Source organism: Anabrus simplex, chromosome 9 (assembly GCF_040414725.1).
Source record: "Anabrus simplex isolate iqAnaSimp1 chromosome 9, ASM4041472v1, whole genome shotgun sequence".
Classification (NCBI taxonomy): Eukaryota; Metazoa; Arthropoda; class Insecta; order Orthoptera; family Tettigoniidae; genus Anabrus; species Anabrus simplex.
This window is the reverse complement of record NC_090273.1, coordinates 144533213-144556032: the sequence shown is the minus strand read 5'-3', so window position 1 is coordinate 144556032 and position 22820 is coordinate 144533213. Positions and strand designations below refer to the sequence as shown.

The window sequence follows — 22820 nt, the reverse complement described above, 5'->3', positions numbered from 1 at the left end:
GGAAACAAAAGAAAAGGAAAAATATTGAGTCCTTTTGAGCCTTTTTCCTAAATTGTCTTTATTTCAATGCTTGTGAGTTGGCAACGATACTTATTCGATCGTGGCTTCCTTTTGCTACCCATAAGCGTTGTAAAATTAATTGTGAATGAAGGAGCTCAGGCGCTGCTCTTCTCCACTACAAATCCTTCAGTAATATATTTGCTGCGTTAAGTGTACCTGACAGTTGACAGAAAGATTGGAAAATAAGTGAGGCCTACATTAAGCACTTCTGCACTTGTATCGCTTATGGTTCAGAAAACGAAAATGTCATCACAGTCGGAAGGATGCTTCAAGAAAAACTTCACTGAAAAGCAGCTGCTGCGTGAGAAACAAGCTACAAGGAATGTTTTATCACAGAACCAACAGGTTGTGTGCAAATGTTATTGTGTAATATGATATACTTTTGGATAGATTGCTAGAGGGAAGGGCAAAAGGGGTGTCATTATCAAGAAGGAAGGAGTATGTTTAGGGCTTGACTCAAAATTTTTCTCGGGGGCGGAGGGCGATTACTGATAATCCATTTCAAAGTTGGCACCTCTGGCATAGCTTAATCTTTAATGAAGAAGTACTGGGGGAGAAATTGACAAAGGATGATTGTGCTACAGATTCAGCAAAAAATTATGAATATGTACATATATTAATGCAAAAATCTCCTTCTGTGGATCAGTGGTAATGGGTTAGCCTCCAGATTCCTAGATCACGGGTTTGAAACCGGCAGAGGTGGTCGGATTTTTCAGCGGCAGAAAATAGTTCGTTCAGCACTCCATGTTGGAATGTAAAAGATCTGTGGTGACACATTTGGTGTTTACCCAACAAAATTGATCAAAGTTCAGTCATAGATTGCCCTACAGAGATCTAGGTTACTCTGCCATCATCATCATCATCATCATCATCATCATCATCATCATCATCATCATCATCTGTAGTTTCTAGCTGTTGGCCGGGTCTGCTTGGAACATAAGCCTTTCCATCTCCTCTTGTCTTCCCACCACTTCTCCCTAGTCACTCTTGCCCAGTCCTCCTCTTCTCTGTACACACTCTTCCTCTCCTTTTATCCACTTGTCTCTTGGTCTTCTTCTTAGGTGTTTATCTGTTATCTCCATTTCGTGCATCCTCCTCGGTATCCTCTCCTCTGTCGTTCTCTTCATGTGTCCATACCATCTAAGTCTAGATGCCTCTATTCTTTTCTGCAGTGGCTCTTCTTTTACTATATCTTGAACCTTCTCATTTCTCATCTTATCCCATCTTGTCACTCCTATCCTGCTTCTCAGAAATTTCATTTCACTTGCCTGTATTCTTTTCATGGCTCTCTGCCTCATTACCCAAGTCTCAGCTGCATACGTCAGAATAGGTACATAGTACATCCTGTATATCACCGTTTTGCTTCTCTGAAGGACATCCTTGCTCCAAACCAGGCTTCTGACACTTTTCATGAATGCTCCTGCTTGTCTTCCACGCTCAATTATTTCCTTCTCATTTCTTCCACTTCCCTCTATGATACTTCCCAAGTACTTGAACTCTCCACCTTCCTAAGCTGTTCTCCTCCAAGCATTATCTCTCTCATAGGTCTCTCCTTCTTTCTAGTTGTGATCACTATCTCGCTCTTTTGGGCATTACATTTCATTCCATATTGTTCCACCTCCTCTACCCAAGCATCTAACTTTTCCTGGATATCCTCTTACTTTTCTCCCCAGACTAACAGGTCATCTGCAAACATCATCACTTTCATTTTTCCTTCTCCAATTTTCCTTGCCACTTTTGTCATTATCTCGTCCATTGTTACTACGAAGAGCAAAGGTGACAGAGCACTTCCTTGTTTTAATCCACCTTTTTGCTCAAACCAGCCTTCTCTCTCCTCCTATTTTCACACAACTGACACTCCCATTGTACATCTCTTTCACTCTTTCTACGGTCTGTTCCTTGACACTTCTTTTCTGTAAGGCTTCCCATACGTTGTTTCTACACACATCTCAGACACCCTTGCACAGTGGCACTCTTTTCTGTTTCCCTTCTTGAAAATGGGTATGTTTACCCCCTTCTTCCAATCTTCAGGGGTCTTCTTTTCCTTCCATACTACCTTCAACACACAATAAAGCCACTGTTTCCCTACCTCTCCTGTTGCCTTCACCATCTCAATACTCACTTTATAAATACCGGGCTTATCCTCCTTTCATCTTGTCCAGTGCTAGCTCCACTTCTGCCCATATTAAGTCTTTTTCCATATTTCTTACTTCCTCCCTGCTTCTACTTTCCTCCCCGGTGCCTCCTTCTGGGTTTAGTAAATCTTCAAAATACTCCGTCCACATTTCTTTGAGTTTCTCCATTTCCTGCACTTCATTTCCATTTTTATCTATCGTTGTAACATCTTCCCTCCTGCCTTTCCTCTTACTCTTGACCATTCCATACAGTACTTTTTTACTTCCTTTACTATCCTCTTCCATCATGTTCGTCTACTTTTCCATTCATTTTTCTTCTCCTCTGTTACAACCTTTTTAGCTTCTTCCTTTTTGGCCTTATATTCTTGTGTTGTCTCCGTTGTCCTCTGTTGAAACCACACCCTGAAAGCTTTATTCTTCTCCCTAACTGCTGCTTCAATTCTGTTGTACCACCATGGGGTCTCCTTGGATCTTTTCCTGGCACTAGTTCTCCCACAAACTTTCTTTGCCGTTTTTTACTAGTGTCCTCTTGAACCTTTCCCATTCCTCCTCTCCTGTTTGTGTATCATCTGTTGGTAAGTTCAGTCTTATTTTTTCCTGGTATTCTTCCTTGGTTTCCTTTTCCTTTAGTTTCCATATTTTGATATGTCTTTCTTGCTTCTCTGTTCTCTTTCTTTCCGTCATTGTTTTCAGTTTCATTACCAGTAGTTTGTGGTCACTACCTAGGGCCTCTGATGGTATTACCCTTACATCTGTAACATTCCTACTCTGCCATCTGGAACATTAATTGATGCAAAGGCAGCCTAAAGGGCATCAGATTAAAATGTCTGCACAAAGTAGCCAAGACAATTATTAACATTAACAGTGCAAAAATGTAAAAAATTGACATAAGTTGGTTTGCGTTCTGCGCCTTCAGTATGATGTGTAAAAAAAAATGTGGTGTGAAATCTGTCAAAGATATTTGGAAAACTACAAAAATGTGAACATATTGTCAAGAATTTTTGTGAAGTTATTTCACGTTTAATTTGCTACCTTCCTCTTATAGGACTTCAGCAAAGTGGTTTTTATTTTGGGGGGAATTAACCCTTGAGAGGTTGCACAAATAGGAGTTGCTCATTATCTTTAGTGTATTCATCGTGGTATATGGTAAGTTCTGTTTGTTGTAGCTGCCATGGTCGGATCGTTATTTCCTGGCCAACCAGGATTCAGAGTTGTTACAATGGACCAGCGGGCAAGCCAGCAGCTTCCATTAACTGTATCTCCTACTATATTTGCTGCTCTCAACACTCAACAGTACCAGGGCCTAGTAGCAGCTGCATCTATCCTAGGGGGCACTCCAGTGTTTCTGTTTCTTTTCGCTAGAGTAAGTTTGTAAACCAATATGTATTAAATTCCTGTCTTAATGGATGAATAATAGTCTTGTACTCCTTTTTTATTGGAACAGTTTACATTCTTGTTATGTTTTGTAGTCCCAATGTGTACCAGGTTTGAAGGTTGATATTTGGGACACTTGCCAAGGACTGCTTGCTTTGGCATTGAACCACATCAGGTGCTGTTGAACTGTTTGAGCACAAGCATTGCAAATGTGCAGAGTCTTAATGACTGAAATTCAGTCCCATTGTCCACTGTGGACACATGTTTTGTACTAGAAGTGGTTTGTTCAGTCATAAGTATAAAAACAAACAGCATTGAGTGCAAATGGACTGTAAGCAGGAGAAATTGTATACCCGTACTTGGAAACAAGTAATGGCTGCTGCTTCCAATATTGTGTAGTGTTATATCTAATAAAATGTGCACAAGCACTCAGAGAAATTTAGGAAACCTTAACTGATTTTCAGAAAACTTGAAGAGGGTCAAATATGATGATGTTCCAAAAAATTCCAATAATGTAAAGCAAAGTGGTTTGTTTTTATGAATATTAACCCTTGAGATGTTATGCAAGGACAACTCACTCAAGATGTTGTGCATTGTCTTTCAAATCAGATTCCAGCTTAGGGATTTTTGAAGTAGTCCATCACATTTAAACTTTGTGATTTATGTAGAATTTAAATGTGTATATGCACATTCATTTTCTCCCTCTATTTTTCAAAACAAGAAGTTTTTAAAACAATTACTTCTGAAGATGTCAATCAAAAAACATTAATTTCAATGACAAACCCTTATAAAAATTTAGTATAATGAACATCAGCCAAATTTAATTGTAAACTGTTATGCTATTCAGAATAAGTAGATTAAAATAATTTTTTTAACCATTTAGAAAGATTTTTCTCATTACCTTAATGGATAAAATTATTTAAAAAGCTGATGCCAAAAAGTGCGTATACCAGATGGAATTTAAAGGCACGATGCATAAACACTATATTCACATACTGGAGTGTGGAGGACAGTAACAAGTGTGTGGTGGACCGTGAAAACCTTTTGAAGGATTCATATTTTCTTCAGTTATTTGAGAGTTTTAGTAAAATAATGCCACACTATGATTGTTTGATTTCCTATCTACCAAATTGCAGCATGGAGAAAATGACAATATGAATTCCTGTCAAAGCAATTCTTATTTCAAATTGCCTGAAATTCTCTTGACTGTAACCATCTTCGAATTAATAGCACAGAAATCACTGGAAATGATACATCATGTTTGAGTCAAAAATGTGTTCAACTGGACACTAACAGGAAGCATGTTTGTGATATCTTTATTATTTTAACAACTATTTGATGATGTTGGAATTCAAGGGAAAATAAGTAGACTTTATGTTTAGCATGATTACTACAAATCATTAGACATAGCTAGCACCTGAAGAACCCAAAGATTATTGCAGTCTGTCAGTATTGGATTATAGTTCTTAATTATACCTTCTTTTAATAGTTACTATGAAAAATAACGGATATATTTATCACATGTTTGACTAGTCTGCCATGGGCTCTGCAATACTCGGTCAATTCCCTTCACCTCTACACCACTTGACAAACCTTCCCTTGTACTTCTTCAGTTTACCTCACTCCCTGCTGACAGGTATGTTCCTAGATTATGTGCCGGCCTGCCGTAGAGAAGTTCTGCAAGGAGTCTAAAAAGAAAACATTATCCTCCACAGGTATGTGCATGCTAAAAATATCTACCCTAGTTTTGAAATAAAAAATATAATTGGTGTAATGATACAATTTTATGTTATATAATTGTGTTTTGCATTGTGTTAAACTTTATTAACTAGGACTAGGAAGGTATTATCTGTTATGTGGATGTCTAAAGGTGGGGGAGGGGCAACAATTGCCCTAATTTTTCTTTTAATTGAATTCATTTGGAAATAAACTAATTTGATGGTATATTACTGCTACACGAAATAACCAAACAAAGGAACTGACAAGTAAATTGCTGGAAGAAATCATTGATGGGTGTGAAATTCACTATATGTTGTGTTGATCTTCAAACCTGTCTTGGGGCAATGGTAATATTATTGCCCCAGTACTCTAGTGTCCAGCTCCATGGCTAAATGGTTAGCGTGCTGCCCTTTGATCCACGGGGTCCTATGATCTGTTTCTGGCTGGGGTCTGGGATTTTAACCTTCATTAGCTAATTCCTGTGGCTTGGGGCCTGGGTCTGTCTTCAGTATTAGAATTCATCAGAGATAGGACCGCATTCTCACAAATGTCAGGTTGTCTATAAGGCATCTCAAAAGACCTGCACTAGGCCCCTGCAGAGTCCACACATCATTTAAAAAAAAGTAACTTACTCTAGTGACCTAATTTAAAAAAGTTTTGGAGATAATCCTCAGCCTGTTTCCAGTCATTCGACCAGATCAGGAATGGGATGAATGAAGCTCTCATCTAGCAGTGAGGATAGAAATTGTGCCGGCTGCTGAAGCCTGTTGTACTCTGGGTAATGATTAATGACTGGTAGAGAAATGAAATGATATTGGAGAGTGTTGTTGGCATGAACAATGACAGGGAATGCCGTAGTACCCAAAGATAAACCTATCCTACCTTCACTTTTTCCAGCACAAATCTTGCATGGACTGACTGGAATTTGAACCATGTAACCCAGCAACAAGAGGCCGGCGCACTGCTGCCTGAGCCACGGAGGCTTCATTTTGAGATGATGCTACCTTGTATTGAAACAGATCATACCCTATCAAATGGAATGCAACATAGGCAGATGACCTAGATGTTAGGCCCCTTTAAACAAAAAGCATCATCAATGGAAATTTATCTTTTAACATTATTCTTTTTTTTTCTTTTCTTTTTAAACCTTTAATGCCCTGTGACATTCAGTAAAATTCTTCATACTGCCATGGCTGCATTGCGTCATTTGGAAGATGGCAGTATAGTGATGGAAACTGAAGAGACACTTGATCTAAAAGTACTGGCAGAAGTCATTGGAAAAATTATTCAGTGAATGGCAATAGATAAGAGTTCCTTGAAAGTAGTTTTATTTTCTAGTAAAATGTTTGGGTTTAAAAAAAAAAAAAAAAAAGTGATTTCCATGTTATAAGAAATTTGGTGGTGTTATTACATGTTGACTCATCTCATACCTATTGCAGATGAAATAATAAGCATTTACTTACTGAACTTTTAATGCTTTACGTACATATACACTGACTGACAAAAAAAAAAGTCAAGCGCCTTAAGGAGAGGAGGAAATGAAATGAAACAAAACTGTTGAGAGTTTGTGATTTTATTTCAGTGATTTCAAAATCAAGTGAAATGTACAACTAAGTTGTCAGTACCAGCACATTGCTGGTCCATTGTCAGTATGATGTTGCACCATCCTCGGGCCTGGTTGCATCCAGTGATTCTGTTAGGAAGATTGTCATACAGGTGTCGTAGCCCTTCCTGAGAGAAGTTGGCCCACAAATGTTGTAACTTGCTCTCAGTGTTCTAGCTGGTCTCACACGTTCTGTTGGGGACAGATGGAGGGATCTTGGTGACCAAGGTCATCATGCAGGCAGTTTATAGACATATGTATCATTTGTCCTGTTGCGTTGTCCTCTTGAAAGATGGTACCAGGATACCATCCCACGAGAGGCAATACATATGCTGGGTTGAGTAGCTCAAGATGATAGAGTGCTGGCCTTCTGACTTCAAATTGGCAGGTTCGAGCCTGGCTCAGTCCGGTGATATTTGAAGGTGCTCAAATATGCCAGCCCTTTGTCAATAGATTTACCGACACGTAAAAGAACTACTGTGGGACAAAATTCTGACACCTTGGCGTCTCCAAAAACTGTAATAGTAGTCAGTGGGATATAAGACCAATAACAAAGAAAAGGTAACATGTGAGAATGTAGGATGTGTGTGACGTACTGTTGTGCCGTCAGAGTTCCCTGAATCACTAGCAGAGGTGACCTGAAGTCATACCCGATGCCCCCCCCCCCCCCACACACACACACACCATGACACCCGAAGTAACACTGATGTGTGTCTCCAGAACATTGGCATAATATGCTCGCCTCCTCTTGGCCTTCTTGAAATCAGCAGAAGTCAGTACAAGTGGTTTGTTGCAAAGAAATGTGATTTTAAATATTCTCCTTTTTAGTTTATTTTAGTTTTTTAACAATTTGCATTATGTTGCACCGACACAGGTAGTTCTTTTCGTGAGCAATGAGTTTCATTCTGAATGCGTTTTGACAAACTGATCACAATCAAAGGTAGTAAAGGTCCATGTATTCAATACAATTAATTTGATGTTTCTATGTTTTATGAATAGTGGTCCTAGTTTCAACCTCTTACGTTAGGTCATCTTCAGCCATATATACCAAAATGGAAACAATATCAAGGCTAAAACAGTCACCAAATATAAAACCAAACTTGGCATGTCTTAAATTTGTAGTTTAACGTGTTCAAAAGCACATAAGTTTTAACCATGCTGATATCAATTGAGTGAATACAAAGTCTGATGCGGCTTGTGTTACAACTTCTTCTTATTATTCTTCTTCGTCTTCTCCTCCTTCTAGAGGCGCCCTTCTCGTAGCGGAGGTTGGCGGTACATATAGCCAGCTCTGAATGTGATGTTGTAGCATGGAAAGCATCTTCTGAAGTGCAATTATCCCCACATTAGAATGACTAAAATATTATTCATAAAATTGTGTACCTGAATGTGAAACAATGCTGTTAAAAATGAGATGAAAGAAACACATTAAAACTTACTATCTATAATTATGCTAAAATTGTGGCAGTTTTTCTTGTATTTTCTTCTTGATTCTTGACTGGACTGCAGGACAGTTGATCAAACATATATATGAGAGGTGCCTAAATTAAAGCTAGTTGTTCCTTAGTGTGTAGGTGATATATACATTTTTGAGTTATTGTGGTGTACAGAATACAAAATAAATATATTCAATCTGGTGTCTACAATATCATCATTTAATAATAGTCCTCTCCTTCTGGCACCCATATGAAGGGAGTTCCTGTGTTGGGCGGTGAATCATTGACCATCCACTTCTCCCTGAAAACACATGAGATGAGCGGTGCTTCTGGGGTACTCCTTAGATCTTTGCCCTGATCCACTTTGATGTTTCATATTGATTGTGATAGTTCTTATGGCAACAATGGGATGTGAAAAGGCTAGGAGTGAGAAGGAAGTGACCGTGGACTTAATTAAGGTATAGCCCCAGCATTTGCGTCTTGTAAAAATGGAAAACGATCTTCAAGGCTGCTGGCGGTGCTGTTCGAACCCAGTATCTCCCAAATGCAAGCTGACAGCTACGTGACCCAGTGCATGCAGCCATTCTCTTCTCTCTGTTTTATTTATTACAGTCAAACATGCTCAAAAACGGAACTTGAATAAAGCGGAAACTTGTCCACTACGGAATACTTTCTTGGTTCCACTGAAGTAAAACTGAATTTTCTGTTGAACCATTTGGTATTTCAAACCATACTATTATTAGGCGGTCTTTCGTTGTGGCGAGCCCATCGTAATAATAGTGCATGAAGTATCAAAGTTGATCAGGGTAAAGATCTAAGGAGTATCCCAGGAGCTCTCTTGATAAGGCTTCTGGGATAAGGGGACTATTATTAAATGATGATATTACAGTCACCAGATTGAATATATTTATTTTGTATTCTGTACACCAACTATGTGCTGTAATTACAGTAACATTTCAGATTCAAAGTTGCATTAACTTGAATTATAATAATTATAATTAAGTAAATTAAATTTTGAGAAATGTTTGTGTTATGTATTATCACTGCCTTCGTAATACACAGGCCGTACTGTAGAAAGCACACCAAGCTGATCAATTGAGGCAGGCTAAGCGAACGTTACAAATTGTACTTGTGAATGTAATCCATAAGGACTAGGGGCAATCTTAGGATAATTTTGACCGTTGAGAGACAAAAATGTATATTTAAGTATATTGCGTGTTTTTTCTTTAAATTTATCACATCAGGATTTACGTAAACAGCTGTTAAGATAACGAAATGAAACCTCATAGTTTAGGTTTGGCATGTTATCTTCTCATGGTGAGTAATGTAAATTCAAGGGACGTAATACTTCTTGTGTAATTTACTCATTTCATTGTTATCGTATACCACATTTTTGTGGAAATATAATGCGCTACAAATTTGAATACAGTCTGTAAAATTTTTTATTTGCCACAATGATAAGAACGTGTGCGTACCATGGTGAAAATATAACTATAAAAGTAAATATACATAAATATTTTAATTTTCTTCGTATGGGGGCAGGTTACCTTAATGTAAAACAAAAATCCCAACCGAAAAAATACCTGTTACAAAGAATAAAGGTGTATGTTTCACTCATTTTCCAGAGCTGATGATGAGTTCTGCTTTTGACTTTCTTGTTACACAGATTTACAGCAGAGCGTTTTATTGTTGGTACAGAACAAGTATAAAAGTGGACAATAACCAATGGCACCTACGTATGGTTATTTCTTGGGCCCGTAATGTTGAGTACGCGCTGCCTTTTCTCCCCAAAATTAATGCGAGTAAAACCGTTCATTACATACTATCCACTTCATTCCGTATCGATGTTGTAATCAAATAAGAATTAAATAAAAACTTTTCCACCTGATCGATACTTTTATTATTTAACCTTAGGCTAAATTATGTCATTAAAAACTGCAGTACATGTTTCAATTGCTTGGCAATCATCATCAGCTGCTTATCTTATTAGCTTAGGTGAAAGAACATAAAAACATTTGATAATTAAAATTTTTTGGTAAAGACACTTAATGGTGAGGGAGGGTGGAGGGGGGGGAGGGGGATGTTAAAATTAGATATACAAATTAAAAAGCTATTTCTAAACTAAAATCTTCCTAAACTTCCTTCTATGGCACTACATTCGTTCTTCATTAGTTTCAGCTCTGTTTCATTCAATGCACAGTTCAGTTCACTTGTCTTGATTGTGTGTTGTCCTTCATTTTTCTAGATCATTCTTATTGTCCGCTAGAAGAATTTATGCTATAAGATAAGCAGCTGATGATGATTGCCAAGCAATTGAAACATGTACTGCACTTTTTAATGACATAATTTAGCCTAAGGTTAAATAATAAAAGTATCGATCAGGTGGAAAAGTTTTTATTTAATTCTTATTTGTTTAAAAACCATTCCTCGGCAGTTTCCGTGAATGTGGGAAGTAACTAATAGATCTGGCTGATCAGAGCACTAATATTTGGGAAAACATGGGCTATTCCTAAACCAAAAAATGACACAAAATGTATAGAAGAAAGGATATCAAGAAAGTCTTGAAGGATAGTGCCAGAAGTGTCAACAACAACAACAACAACAAAAAAAAAACCAAGAAAGCTACTGCATTTATGGCCATCTAGAGGTATGGAAGTAAAGTTTATTATTGCACGTTTATTTTCTCCATATTTGTATTAATGCATAATAATTATTTGTTGGGCACATTGACAAGTAAAACACTAAAGCTCTGACCGCGTAGATCGCACTTCAAACCTACTTCTCCCAAAATTTAATAGACCTGACTTACGAGTTATGATGCGATTACAGGTTTTAGTGATCTCAGCTATAATATTAATACAACATTTATAAGTATTTCACAATTACAAAAGGTACAGATGCATCATGTCCTTGCATTACACGGGTCGGACGGAGGAAACAGTTCGCCTCTTTGTGTGACATCATCGGAGGTACAGTACGGCCTGTACATCACGAAGGCAGTGGTATTATTCATCTTAAAATCCAATAACCAGGCAAGTTGGCCGTGCGGTTAGGGGCACGCGGCTGTGAGCTCACATCTGGGAGATAGTGGGTTCGAAGCCCACTGTCGGCAGCACTGAAGATGGTTTTCCGTGGTTTCCCATTTTCACACCAGGCAAATGCTGGGGCTGTTCCTTAATTAATGCCATGGCAGCTTTCTTCCCACTCCTAGACCTTTCATGTCCCATCGTCGCCATAAGACCTATCTGTGTTGGTGAGACGTAAAGCAAATTGCAGAAAGAAAAAAAAGTCCTCTATTCTGTGCGACAAGTCAGGTAAGATTTCCATTTTCAGTTTTTCTTTGTGGAATACAAAGTTTTCATATCCTATAACCATGGTTTTTAAGTGAGTGCAGTAAATATGGTATATCATCACCCCAGAAATACTGTATTAAAGGTTTTAATGCAGTATTTCTGGGGTGATGATGTACCTATTCTCTTCCACTTCTTGCTATGATAGTGTCATTGCAATTAGTGGAAAACCACTTGCAAGGATATCAGCTTAACAAATTTGAGCTGTTTCTGGTGTTATCATTATTTTTATTGTCACTATCATGAGGTATGTACACTGACTGAGCAAATGTCATGGGATAGCGGAGCACTAATGCGCAGGTGCGTTGTCTGCGTACCACACGCCCCCTGTGCCAGCGGCAGTTGTATAGGAGACCTTGTGAGCAGTGGCTGTGCATGTGACAGGTGTAACATGGAACGTCATCGTGAGCTGACACTGTTCGAACGGAGTATGATGGTCGGTGCCCGACGGATGGGAAGTGCGATTTCGGAAGTGGTGCAGGAATTCGGCTTCACACGATCAACCGTGTCCAGGGTGTATCGTGAATGCTTGAATGCGGGTGTCACCATCCACAACAGACGAACGACCGGCCACCCAGCCACCCTCGATGACCATGACCGGCGACATCTGAGACTGATTGTCAATAGTGACAGGCGGGCAAGCGTGCAACAAATCACGGCTCAATTCAACACAGGCCATGCTAGACACGTCTCCCAGTAGACAATCTGTAGGAACATGGGTTCTATGGGGTATGGGAGCCAGCACCGCACATGGGTGCTACTGTTAACCCAACGTCATCGGGCACAATGATGCGCATTTGCACCAGGGATGGATGCTGGAACAATGGCGTAACGTGATATGGTCAGACGAATCACGATTTCAACTGCACCATGCCAATGGGAGGCACCGTGTATGGCACAGACCACATGAAGCGATGGATCCTGCCTGCCTCGAAGGTGTGGTCCAGGGCACTGGTGTCTTTGTTATGGTCTGGGGTGCATTTTCCTGGTATGGAATGGGCCCCCTAGTTGTTCTGGAAGAGACTTTGAATGGTACGTGGTATGTTGAGCTGCTCGGAGACCATCTCCACCCATTTTTGGCCTTCCAGCTCCCAGACGGTTCTGCGGTGTTTCAAGATGATAACGCGCCGCCACATCGCTCCCACGTTGCCCTGGAATGGTTCCAGGAACATGCAGCGGAGGTCCAACAACTGCCATGGCCACCCAGGAACCCCTATATGAACCCTATCGAGCATATCTGGGATGTCCTGGAACGCAGGCTCTGTGTCGTGGATCCTGCACCCGCGAACAGACCAGCATTGGCAGCTGGTCTGCAAATGATTTGGTGTCAGCTGCGTCCAGAGGACTACCAGGGACTTGTCGACTCACTTTCACAGCGTCTCACTGCAGTTCGCAGGGCCAGAATTAGGTGACTATCCCATGACATTTGCTAAGTCAGTGTACATCATAATGTTCTTCCAGATCACTTTTATTATCTATATCACTTCAATTTACCATAGATATTATCTTTCGTACAGAGCCCCTGTGGCTCAGGTGGCAGCGCACCGGCCTCTCACCGCTGGGTTCCGTGGTTCAAATCCTGGTCACTCCATGTGATATTTGTGCTGGATAACGCGGAGGCGGGACAGGCTTTTCTCCAGGTACTCCGGTTTTCCTTGTCATCTTTCATCCCAGCAACACTCTCCATTCCATCTGTCGTTCATTAATCATTGCCCCAGAGGATTGCGACAGGCTTTGGCAGCCGATTGGTAGAACAAAGATGTGAGCAACTTTTGTAACCTACGTTCCTAGACGTTCTAGGTTTGAGGTCCAGAGGATGGGGTCTGCCTTACAGCCTGTTATATGCCAACAGCTGCTTGTGATTCCTTAATATATAATCTGATAAAGTGGAAACCAAGTAATTAACATTATACTCTGAAAGCCTGATTTAAAGCACCATCTTTTAATTTTTTTATTTTAATGTCCGTCCGTTCCCTGCCCCCCAAAGATAATTTTGTGCTGTGCTTGAGGTAAGATCTATTTATAATTGTTTATCTCTTGGCAAATACTGAATGATGATTTTAATGCACATGTGGTACTAAAAAATAAAATAATATAAATAGGTAATCCATAGTGATGAATTTGTTTCAGGTTGTGGAGCTACGAGCTAATCAGGAAGCTCAAGCTAAAGCTCTATATCTTTTGCTAAAGCTTGTACAAGCTGACAGTGAACTGTTCTCACAGTTTGTCAACCAGGATTGTCACAAATTGTTGCTTAAAGTTCTGTCATCTCCTCGTTGCATTGCAGGTCATCATATTCTCAAGGTAAGGAAGACTAATGGTGTATGTGTAATGTACCTGTCTGTTTATTATGGGTAATCTCAGAAGCTACTTCACTAACTAAGATGGAGATTTTATCAGTGGATATTATATTCTGAGAAAGTTTTAAGCTACTTATCTTGACATAGTGTATTTTTGGGAAGTTGCTCAAACTGACTAGATCGTCGCCATAAGACCTATCTGTGTCGGTGCGACGTAAAGCCCATAGCAAAAAAAAAAAAAAAAAAAAAAAAAAAAAAAAAAAAAAAAAAAAAAAACTGACTAGAATTTCATAGTAGCACGATAGGCATGAACCTTATGGACCTGGAACCAGGGCGGCAAATTTATGGGGCAGCAAAAATTAAAAGCTCTGATAGTTTGAAAACAACATTTTAGAATGCGCGCACTTTTGTAGTATTCAGAAGCGAAAGCTCTGACATGAATAACGGAATTTTCGATCCACTTATGTGGAAGCTGTCGGTAATATTATTATGAATACCACCACAGTTAAATTCTTCTTTGTTCGTATCAGCCTACTAGAGACCACGTTATTTCAGCTGTCTTCTCTGGGCTTTGATCTTTGCCCAGTACTCCTTCATTCATTGCTCTTTTCTTTCCTCCGTCCACGTCCTTCCCTTCTTCAACTTTGGCCTTTCTTGAAAACCCTGGTGATCTTTTAGTTTCCTCCTGAGTGGATTACGTTCTTGTATATCTTCATAAGTGAGCCCCATCTCCTGTAGCTCCCTTTCCACCTCCTTGAACCAAGTTGGCTGGGTCTTCTTGTCTTTAAAATAGGTAAAGATCTGGTTTGATAATCGTGTGGGTTTCATTCTTAGCAAGTGATCAGAAAGTTCATTCTCTTTGTCCGTATGACATCGGAGATCTTCTGGACATATTCATCTTTGTCCTTAATTGGGCCAAGAATTTTCCTTAAAAATATTTTCTTTCTTTCTTTCTTTCTTTCTTTCTTTCTTTCTTTCTTTCTTTCTTTAATTTCCAGGTTTTCTGTCATGCCTTTCTTATTCATAGCAAGGTATTCCACTGCATACAAAGCCTCTGCTCTTATGACAGTACATAATGTCTGAGTTTTGCATTCAAGGATATGGACTTTGTTGTAAACGGTCAGTTGATAAGCCATTTCCATTTTATTCATGCGCAACATTGAAGCTTCTTTTTCCGAGATGTTTGGTCCTATACAGTTGCCAAGATATTTAAACTTATCTGTCCGTTTGTTTGCCCCGTGGTTTACTTTTAGCTCTCTTGGTGCTGGCTTGATGTTAGTTATGAATTGTGTTTTCTCCAAAGAGATCTGGAGGCCTGCTTTTTCCACCTGTGCCTTGAGGTGATTAATTTGCTTTGTAGCCATGTCTAAAGAATCAGATAAAATTGCTAGATCATCTGCAAAAGCTAGGCAATCAGTTGAAAGGTTCATGTTCTTGTAACCCAATCTCACACCATTTTGGAGCCCATCGTTGTTAATTCCTTTGTGCCACTCACAGATGACGTGTTCAAGGACGCAATTGAAGAGCAGTGGTGAGAGCCCATCTGCCTGCCTAACTCTTGTCTTTAATCTTGAACGTGTCTGAAATTTCCCCTCTGAACTTAACTCTGGAGGTTGTGTTAGCTAGGGTCTGTTCGATGATTGCCCTGGTTTTGTCCTCCAAGCCAAATTCCTTTAGGACTTGAATAAGAGTGATTCTATCAGTCGAATCATAGACCTTCTTGAAATCGATGAAGGTCACCACAAATTTCTTGTTCCTTAGTTTCAGATGTGAGAGGATAGATTTCAGATTCATAATTGAATTATTATTATTATTATTATTATTATTATTATTATTATTATTATTATTATTATTATTATTATTATTACCATGTTTTTGTGGTAGTTAGAGGTGAAAGAAGGTGCGGGGTGGTGAACAGGTCTCAAGCTACGAAAGTAAAATTAATTTAAAATTTAACAAGGTTATATTTTCTTTTCAAACTCAGAAATAACAAGAATGGCAGGTACAGAGTAGCAAGGCAACAAAGAGCAACAATAGTATTTACAAGTTTTGGGCTTCGGGCCCCGAACTTCCAATTCTCGAGCAGTTAGCCCGAATTTACATGTACATAAGGTTTAGCAAAGGGGCAGAAAACCCCAATCATGCCCAGGAGCACTTGCTCCGAATTACACAGTAATACCTCCTAGAGGCACGCAGAAACAAATTGCAAAAGAGCGATCCACTCTCAAAGTTTTAAGCCTATCACAAGGCCACACCTAACTCTACTTTCAAGCTGTCCTCTAAGGACGTAAGCACAGGGGTAAAATTCCCAACCTACTGAGGTCTATTAAGCGATAAAAGGATAATTACATGACCTCAAAAATACCAAGTTGAGAGGAGGCGAACTGCACTCCTAATACATTTGCTTTTAAAACCTAATCTGGCTCTAGGCCACAAATGCAAGGGCTAATCCCATACTAAAGAGGTGACTTTAGAAAGAAACAAATTTACATAATGCTAAGGAAGAATAGGTTGAGAAAATAAGTTCACCTCAAAACAATATGAGTGGGAGCTCGAGAGGGTTAAGCACTCTCTATCCCAATATGTAGTTTAAAAGATAGAATAGATACAAGTTTCTTTACATTTTAAGGAAGGTTACATAATGGAAAAACTTCGGACCCGCCCCGAGAGTTAAACTGCTGAGCAAGCAAGAAAAGAAGTAATTAATCGGCCATTACCTGGTTGTTGACTGCCGCCGAAGAAAGAGGCGCTTCCCGCCCCCTGCTATGTACTTTACACACCAAAAGATGGAACAGAAGTGGCGCAGAGACCCTAAAATCAGCAGTTTATATACTCTCGCGGAAAGTTCGAGGCGTTTTAGGAAGGAAAACACCCGCCCACAATCTTTTATTGGTGGTTAAAGAAAACCCCTACACAAGATGAAGAAGAAACACATCATTGGTGGAAAATTAATTTAAGAAATTCGGGATTGGCTAAATTCAAAACAAGGGGAAAGAAAGGGTTAATATTGCCAACTTAAACAATGACTGAAAGAATTTTAGCAAAGAGCAAACTTTTGAAATTAAATTTTCTCCAAAAAAAAACAGTTCTTTCACTCCGCACTAGGGTGCACTATTGTTGATCTTCAGTAGTGTCCTCTAGAAGAGAAAGTTCACACTTCTTACTACAAGCAAAACAAAAATACGTCGAAAATGACACAGTTCAAAAACTCCAAATTTCCAGGTAGTGACATCTTCTGAGAAAGTAGAAAATTAATACCGTAGATAAAGTTCAGACTTCCTCCAGCAGAGGAGTTTCAACTGGCGCAAATTTTAAATAAGCGGCATGGAGGTGTACCGCCCGGTACAATTATTATTGTTATTGTTGTTATTATTATTATTATTATTATTGTTATTATTATTATTATTATTATTATTTTATTTTATTTTATTTTTTTATTATTCATTATTCCCAACTAAAAAGGGCATGTGAACTTATTTAGTACAACATTTCTTCTTGTCTTCCCAGAATCTCTTCTTCATTTTGCTATGCTTCTTTTTGCATTCTTCTGTCCATCCTGTAGCTTGTCTTTCAGGTTGAACAGCAAATTTGTGTTTGTTTATGAGATTTCTGAATTTCTTTCTGTCTTGCAAGATTTCTTCATTTATACCAGTTTCCTGAAGATCTTTGTTTATTTCTGTAAGGTAGTTGTGTGATTTTTTAGAGATACTCTAAGATATAGTATTTTTTTGTTAGCCTATTATTATCCATCCTGATCAGGTGACCATAGAATTTTAATCTTCTTTTTCTAATGGTGTCTGTGATTTTTTTTTTCTGTTACTTTATAGATTTCCTGTGATTTCTTTTTTATCGAAATACCATTTTCACATTTAGGTCCTAGAATTTTCCTGAGAATTTTCCTCCTTTTTTTCAACATTTTTTATTTGTGTTCTGCCACCAATTATCAGTTTCTGATGTATAAATCGCAACTGTGACAACTTTGTTGTAGTGTCATAATTTTGCGTTTTGGGATATAGACTTTTGTTGCATCTGCTCCAGACAATTGTGCATGCTTTTTGTAATTTTGTTATTCTTTCTTTGTTTGCTTGCTGATCTATCCCCTTTTGGTTGTACAATTTCTCCTAGGTATTTGAATTTATCTACTTGGAATATTTTCCCATATCTAGTGAATAGAGGATGGTTGTTAAATCCTGATTTTGTACCTTCCATATACTTTGTCTTTTCATATGATTTTTGCAGACCTTAACCTTTTCTTGTTTGTTAGAGAGGATTGCCAAGTCATCTACAAAGGTGAGGCAATCAAGGTGAATTTTGTTTTTGAGAAGTCTACTAATATTGATCCCTTTAGTTTCATTTTTCCATTCTCAAACCACTTTTCCCTGAACTAGATTGAATAGTAGTAGTGATAATCCATCGCCTTGTCTGACCCCTGTTGTAATTTCGAATGGCTCTGAAATTTCTCCTAAAAATTTAACTTTCGCTGTTGTGCCTGTTAGTTTGCTTGATCAATTCCCTTGTTTTTCTGTCCACTTGAAATTCCTCAAGTATGTTGAATAGAGTCTGTCAGTCTATTGAATCATAAGCGTTTTTGAAGTCAACAAAGGTAATTATTATTTTGTTTTACGAATTTGTAAAATAGTTTTTAGGTTTAAGATTTGTTCTGGGCATGATCTTCCTTTTCAAAACCCTGCCTGGTATTCTCCAATGAGGTGGTCGGTTTGTTTTAATCTATTCAGTAGGGCTTTAGAGAAAATTTTATAGATGACTGATAGTAAGGAAATCCCTGTGTAATTGTTTATATCATACTAGCTGATGTACCCGTGCTTCTTTACGGGATTCTCAGAAAGACTGACTTTGTGGTTTTCCTAACTGAAATCAACATAAGTCATTACAAAAACGTAAGTATGAATGTAGCTATTAAAAGCAATGCTATCATATAAAATACTCGATCAAATGGAAAGCCGCACGTTTTATCACTTTTAACGAACAGTGCTGCAGTTAGATTGCGGTGCCAATCTAATAGTCCAAAGTTCCAGAGCTGGGATACCAGGCCTCAGATTGCCATGAACACTCATCCGCCACTACTCCGCTAAATATGCACACTGTTCATTCCAATCAGTGCCACAGAGTAGGGATTGAATAACCCAAATGCTATGATGATCCAGTGTGTTACGTACCAGTAGTATCAGAAAATTTAGAAACCAGGGGAATGGCATTCTAAAGAAGAAAGTTATCTAACTCTCCAGCTACTTCCCACCAATATTCAGGCAGGCTGTTACACTCTGTACAACTGGGCGAGTTGACCGTGTGGTTCGCGGTGCGCAGCTGTGAGCTTGCATCCGAGAGATAGTGGATTCGAACTCTATTGTCGGCAGCACTGAAGATGGTACTCCGTGGTTTCCCACTTTCACACCAGTCAAATGCTGGGCCTGTACCTTAATTAAGGCCTAAGGCACTCATAGCCTTTCCTATCCCATCGTCGCCATAAAACCTATCTATGTCATTGCGACGTAAATCAAATAAAAAATACTCTGTACGCAGCAGTAATCCTATCTACCGGAGATGAGGGGCAACAGAAGACACAAAGCACATCACGACAAACAATGGTCAGTGTAATGTTATTGTTGATCAATGTTATGAGCTTTCTGTATTGTAGGCCTTCACATTTAGTTTTCTTTCGACACTGTGATTTGTATAATATTTAATACCATAAACTGTAGTTTCTTATTCTCCGACTTTACATACCAATTTTCATTAAATACTGTTTACCCATTTTCTCGTTACTCGGCGCTGATATGGACTTAGTAACAAAAATCCAAATTCATTAATGTCTTTGTGATCATTGCCAGTATGGTAACAATGTATAAGACATGAATAATAGGAAATTTAATACTATATAACCTTAGTTATGTAGCATTCATCAATTACACCTCTAACAAGAAATATTTGAGAATTACATTTTAGGCCTTCCCTTAAACTACCATTTTACTCATACATACATACATACATACATACATACATACATACATACATACATTATCATTATAGACTGTTATGCCTTTCAGCGTTCAGTCTGCAAGCCTCTGAGAATTTACTAAACGTCGCCACAATCCTCGATTTGCAACTAGTGTTGTGGCCTCATTTAGTTCTATACCTCTTATCTTTAAATCGTTAGAAACCAAGTCTAACCATCATCGTCTTGGTCTCCCTCTACTTCTCTTACCCTCCATAACAGAGTCCATTATTCTCCTAGGTAACCTATCCTCCTCCATTCGTCTCGCATGACCCCACCACCGAAGCCGGTTTATGCGTACAGCTTCATCCATCGAGTTCATTCCTAAATTAGCCTTTATCTCCTCATTTCGAGTACCCTCCTGCCATTGTTCCCACCTGTTTGTACCGGAAATCATTCTTGCTACTTTCATGTCTGTTACTTCTAACTTATGAATAAGATATACTGAGTCCACCCAGCTTTTGCTCCCGCAAAGCAAAGTTGGTCTGAAAACAGACCGATGTAAAGATAGTTTCGTCTGGGAGCTGACTTCCTTCTTACAGAATATTGCTGATCGCAACTGCGAGCTCACTGCATTAGCTTTACTACACCTTGATTCAATCTCACTTACTATATTACCATCCTGGGAGAACACACAACCTAAATACTTGAAATTATCGATTCCGTTCTAGCTTTGTATCACCAATCTGACATTCAGTTCTGTTAAATTTCTTACCTACTGACATCAATTTCGTCTTCGAGAGGCTAATTTTCATACCATACTCATTGCACCTATTTTCAAGTTCCAAGATATTAGACTGCAGGCTTTCGGCACAGTCTGCCATTAAGACCAAGTCGTCAGCATAGGCCAAACTGCTTACTACATTTCCACCTAACTGAATCCCTCCCTGCCATTTTATACCTTTCAGCAGATGATCCATGTAAAGTATGAACAGCAAAGGTGAAAGATTACAGCCTTATCTATCTCCTGTAAGTACCCTGAACCAAGAACTCATTCTACCATCAATTCTCACCGAAGCCCAATTTTCAACATAAATGCCTTTGATTGATTTTAATAATCTACCTTTAATTCCATAGTCCCCCAGTATGGCGAACATCTTTTCCCTCGGTACCCTGTCATATGCTTTCTCTACATCTACGAAACATAAACACAACTGCCTATTCCTCTCGTAGCATACTGAAAATCTGATCCTGACAGCCTCCTGTGGTCTGAAACCACATAGGTTTTCATCCAACTTCCTCTCAATGACTGATCGCACCCTCCATTCCAAGATGCCAATGAATACTTTGCCTGGTATACTAATCAATGAGATACCTCGATAGTTGTTCCAATCCTTCCTGTTTCCTTGCTTGTAGATAGGTGCAATTACTGCTTTTGTCCAATCTGAAGGTACCTTATCAACACCCCACGCTAATTTTACTAGTCTATGAAGCCATTTCATCCCTGCCTTCCCACTATACTTCACCATTTCAGGTCTAATTTCATCTATTCCTGCTGCCTTATGACAATGGAGTTTATTTACCATCCTTTCCACTTCCTCAAGCATAATTTCACCAACATCATTTTCCTCCTCCCCATGAGCTTGGCTGTTTGCAACACCACCAGGATGATTTTCTTTTACATTAAGATGATGTTCAAAATATTCCCTCCACCTCTCCAGTGATTCCCTGGGATCTGTTATAAGTTCACCTGAATTACTCAAAACACTGTTCATTTCCTTTTTCCCTCCATTCCTAAGATTCTTTATTACTGTCCAGAAAGGTTTCCCTGCTGCTTGACCTAGCCTTTCCAGGTTATTACCAAAATCTTCCCATGACTTCTTTTTGGATTCAACAACTATTTGTTTCGCTCTGTTTCTTTCATCTGCGTACCAATCCCTGTCTGCCTCGGCCCTTGTTTGGAGCCATTTCTGATAAGCCTTCTTTTTACGTTTACAGGCTGCTCTCACTTCATCATTCCACCAAGATGTTTGCCTTTTCCCATCTTTACACACCGTTGTTCCTAGGCATTCCCTTGCTGTTTCTACTACAGCATCCCTGTATGCCACCCATTCACTTTCTATATCGTGAACCTGCTTACTGTCTACTGTTCGAAACTTCTCACTAATCATATCCATGTACTTCTGTCTAACTTCCTCGTCCTGGAGATTTTCTACCCTTATTCGTTTGCAGACAGATTTCACTTTCTCTACCCTAGGCCTAGAGATACTTAGTTCACTACAGATCAGATAGTGGTCTGTATCATCGAAAAATCCGCGAAAAACTCGTACATTCCTAACAGATTTCCTGAATTCAAAGTCTGTTAAGATATAGTCTATTATGGATCTGGTACCCCTAGCCTCCCATGTGTAGCGGTGAATACCCTTATGCTTGAAGAATGTATTCGTAAGAGCTAAACCCATACTAGCAAGAAGTCCAGCAAACGCTTCCCATTCCCATTAGCTTCCATATCTTCCCCACATTTAACAATCACCCTTTTGTATCCTTCAGTTCTATTACCAACTCTCGCATTGAAATCGCCCTTTGGCACTATTCTATCCTTGCTGTTGACCCTGACCACGATGTCACTCAATGCTTCATAAAACTTGTCAACTTCATCCTCATTTGAACCCTCACATGGTGAATACACGGACACAATTCTTGTCTTACTTCCTCCCACTGACAAATCTACCCACATCATTCGCTCATTTACGTGCCTAACAGAAACTATATTGCGTTCATTGGTATTCCTGATAAAGAGCCCTACCCCAGACTCTGCCCTTCCCTTTCTAACACCCGTCAAGTACACCTTATAATCTCCTATCTCTTCCTCATTATCTCCCCTTACCCG

At 39.1% G+C, this 22820-nt stretch overlaps 1 protein-coding gene across 1 annotated transcript in view; it reads left to right on the top strand.

Moving 5' to 3' along the window:
• Positions 1-22820, top strand: part of mv (lysosomal-trafficking regulator mauve) — a 546555-nt gene that overhangs the window by 201470 nt on the left and 322265 nt on the right. The window contains exons 16-17 of the mRNA XM_068229176.1: positions 3362-3558; positions 13808-13981. Coding sequence (XP_068085277.1) covers positions 3362-3558; positions 13808-13981 — 371 coding nt within the window. The remainder of the gene's footprint in view (positions 1-3361; positions 3559-13807; positions 13982-22820) is intronic.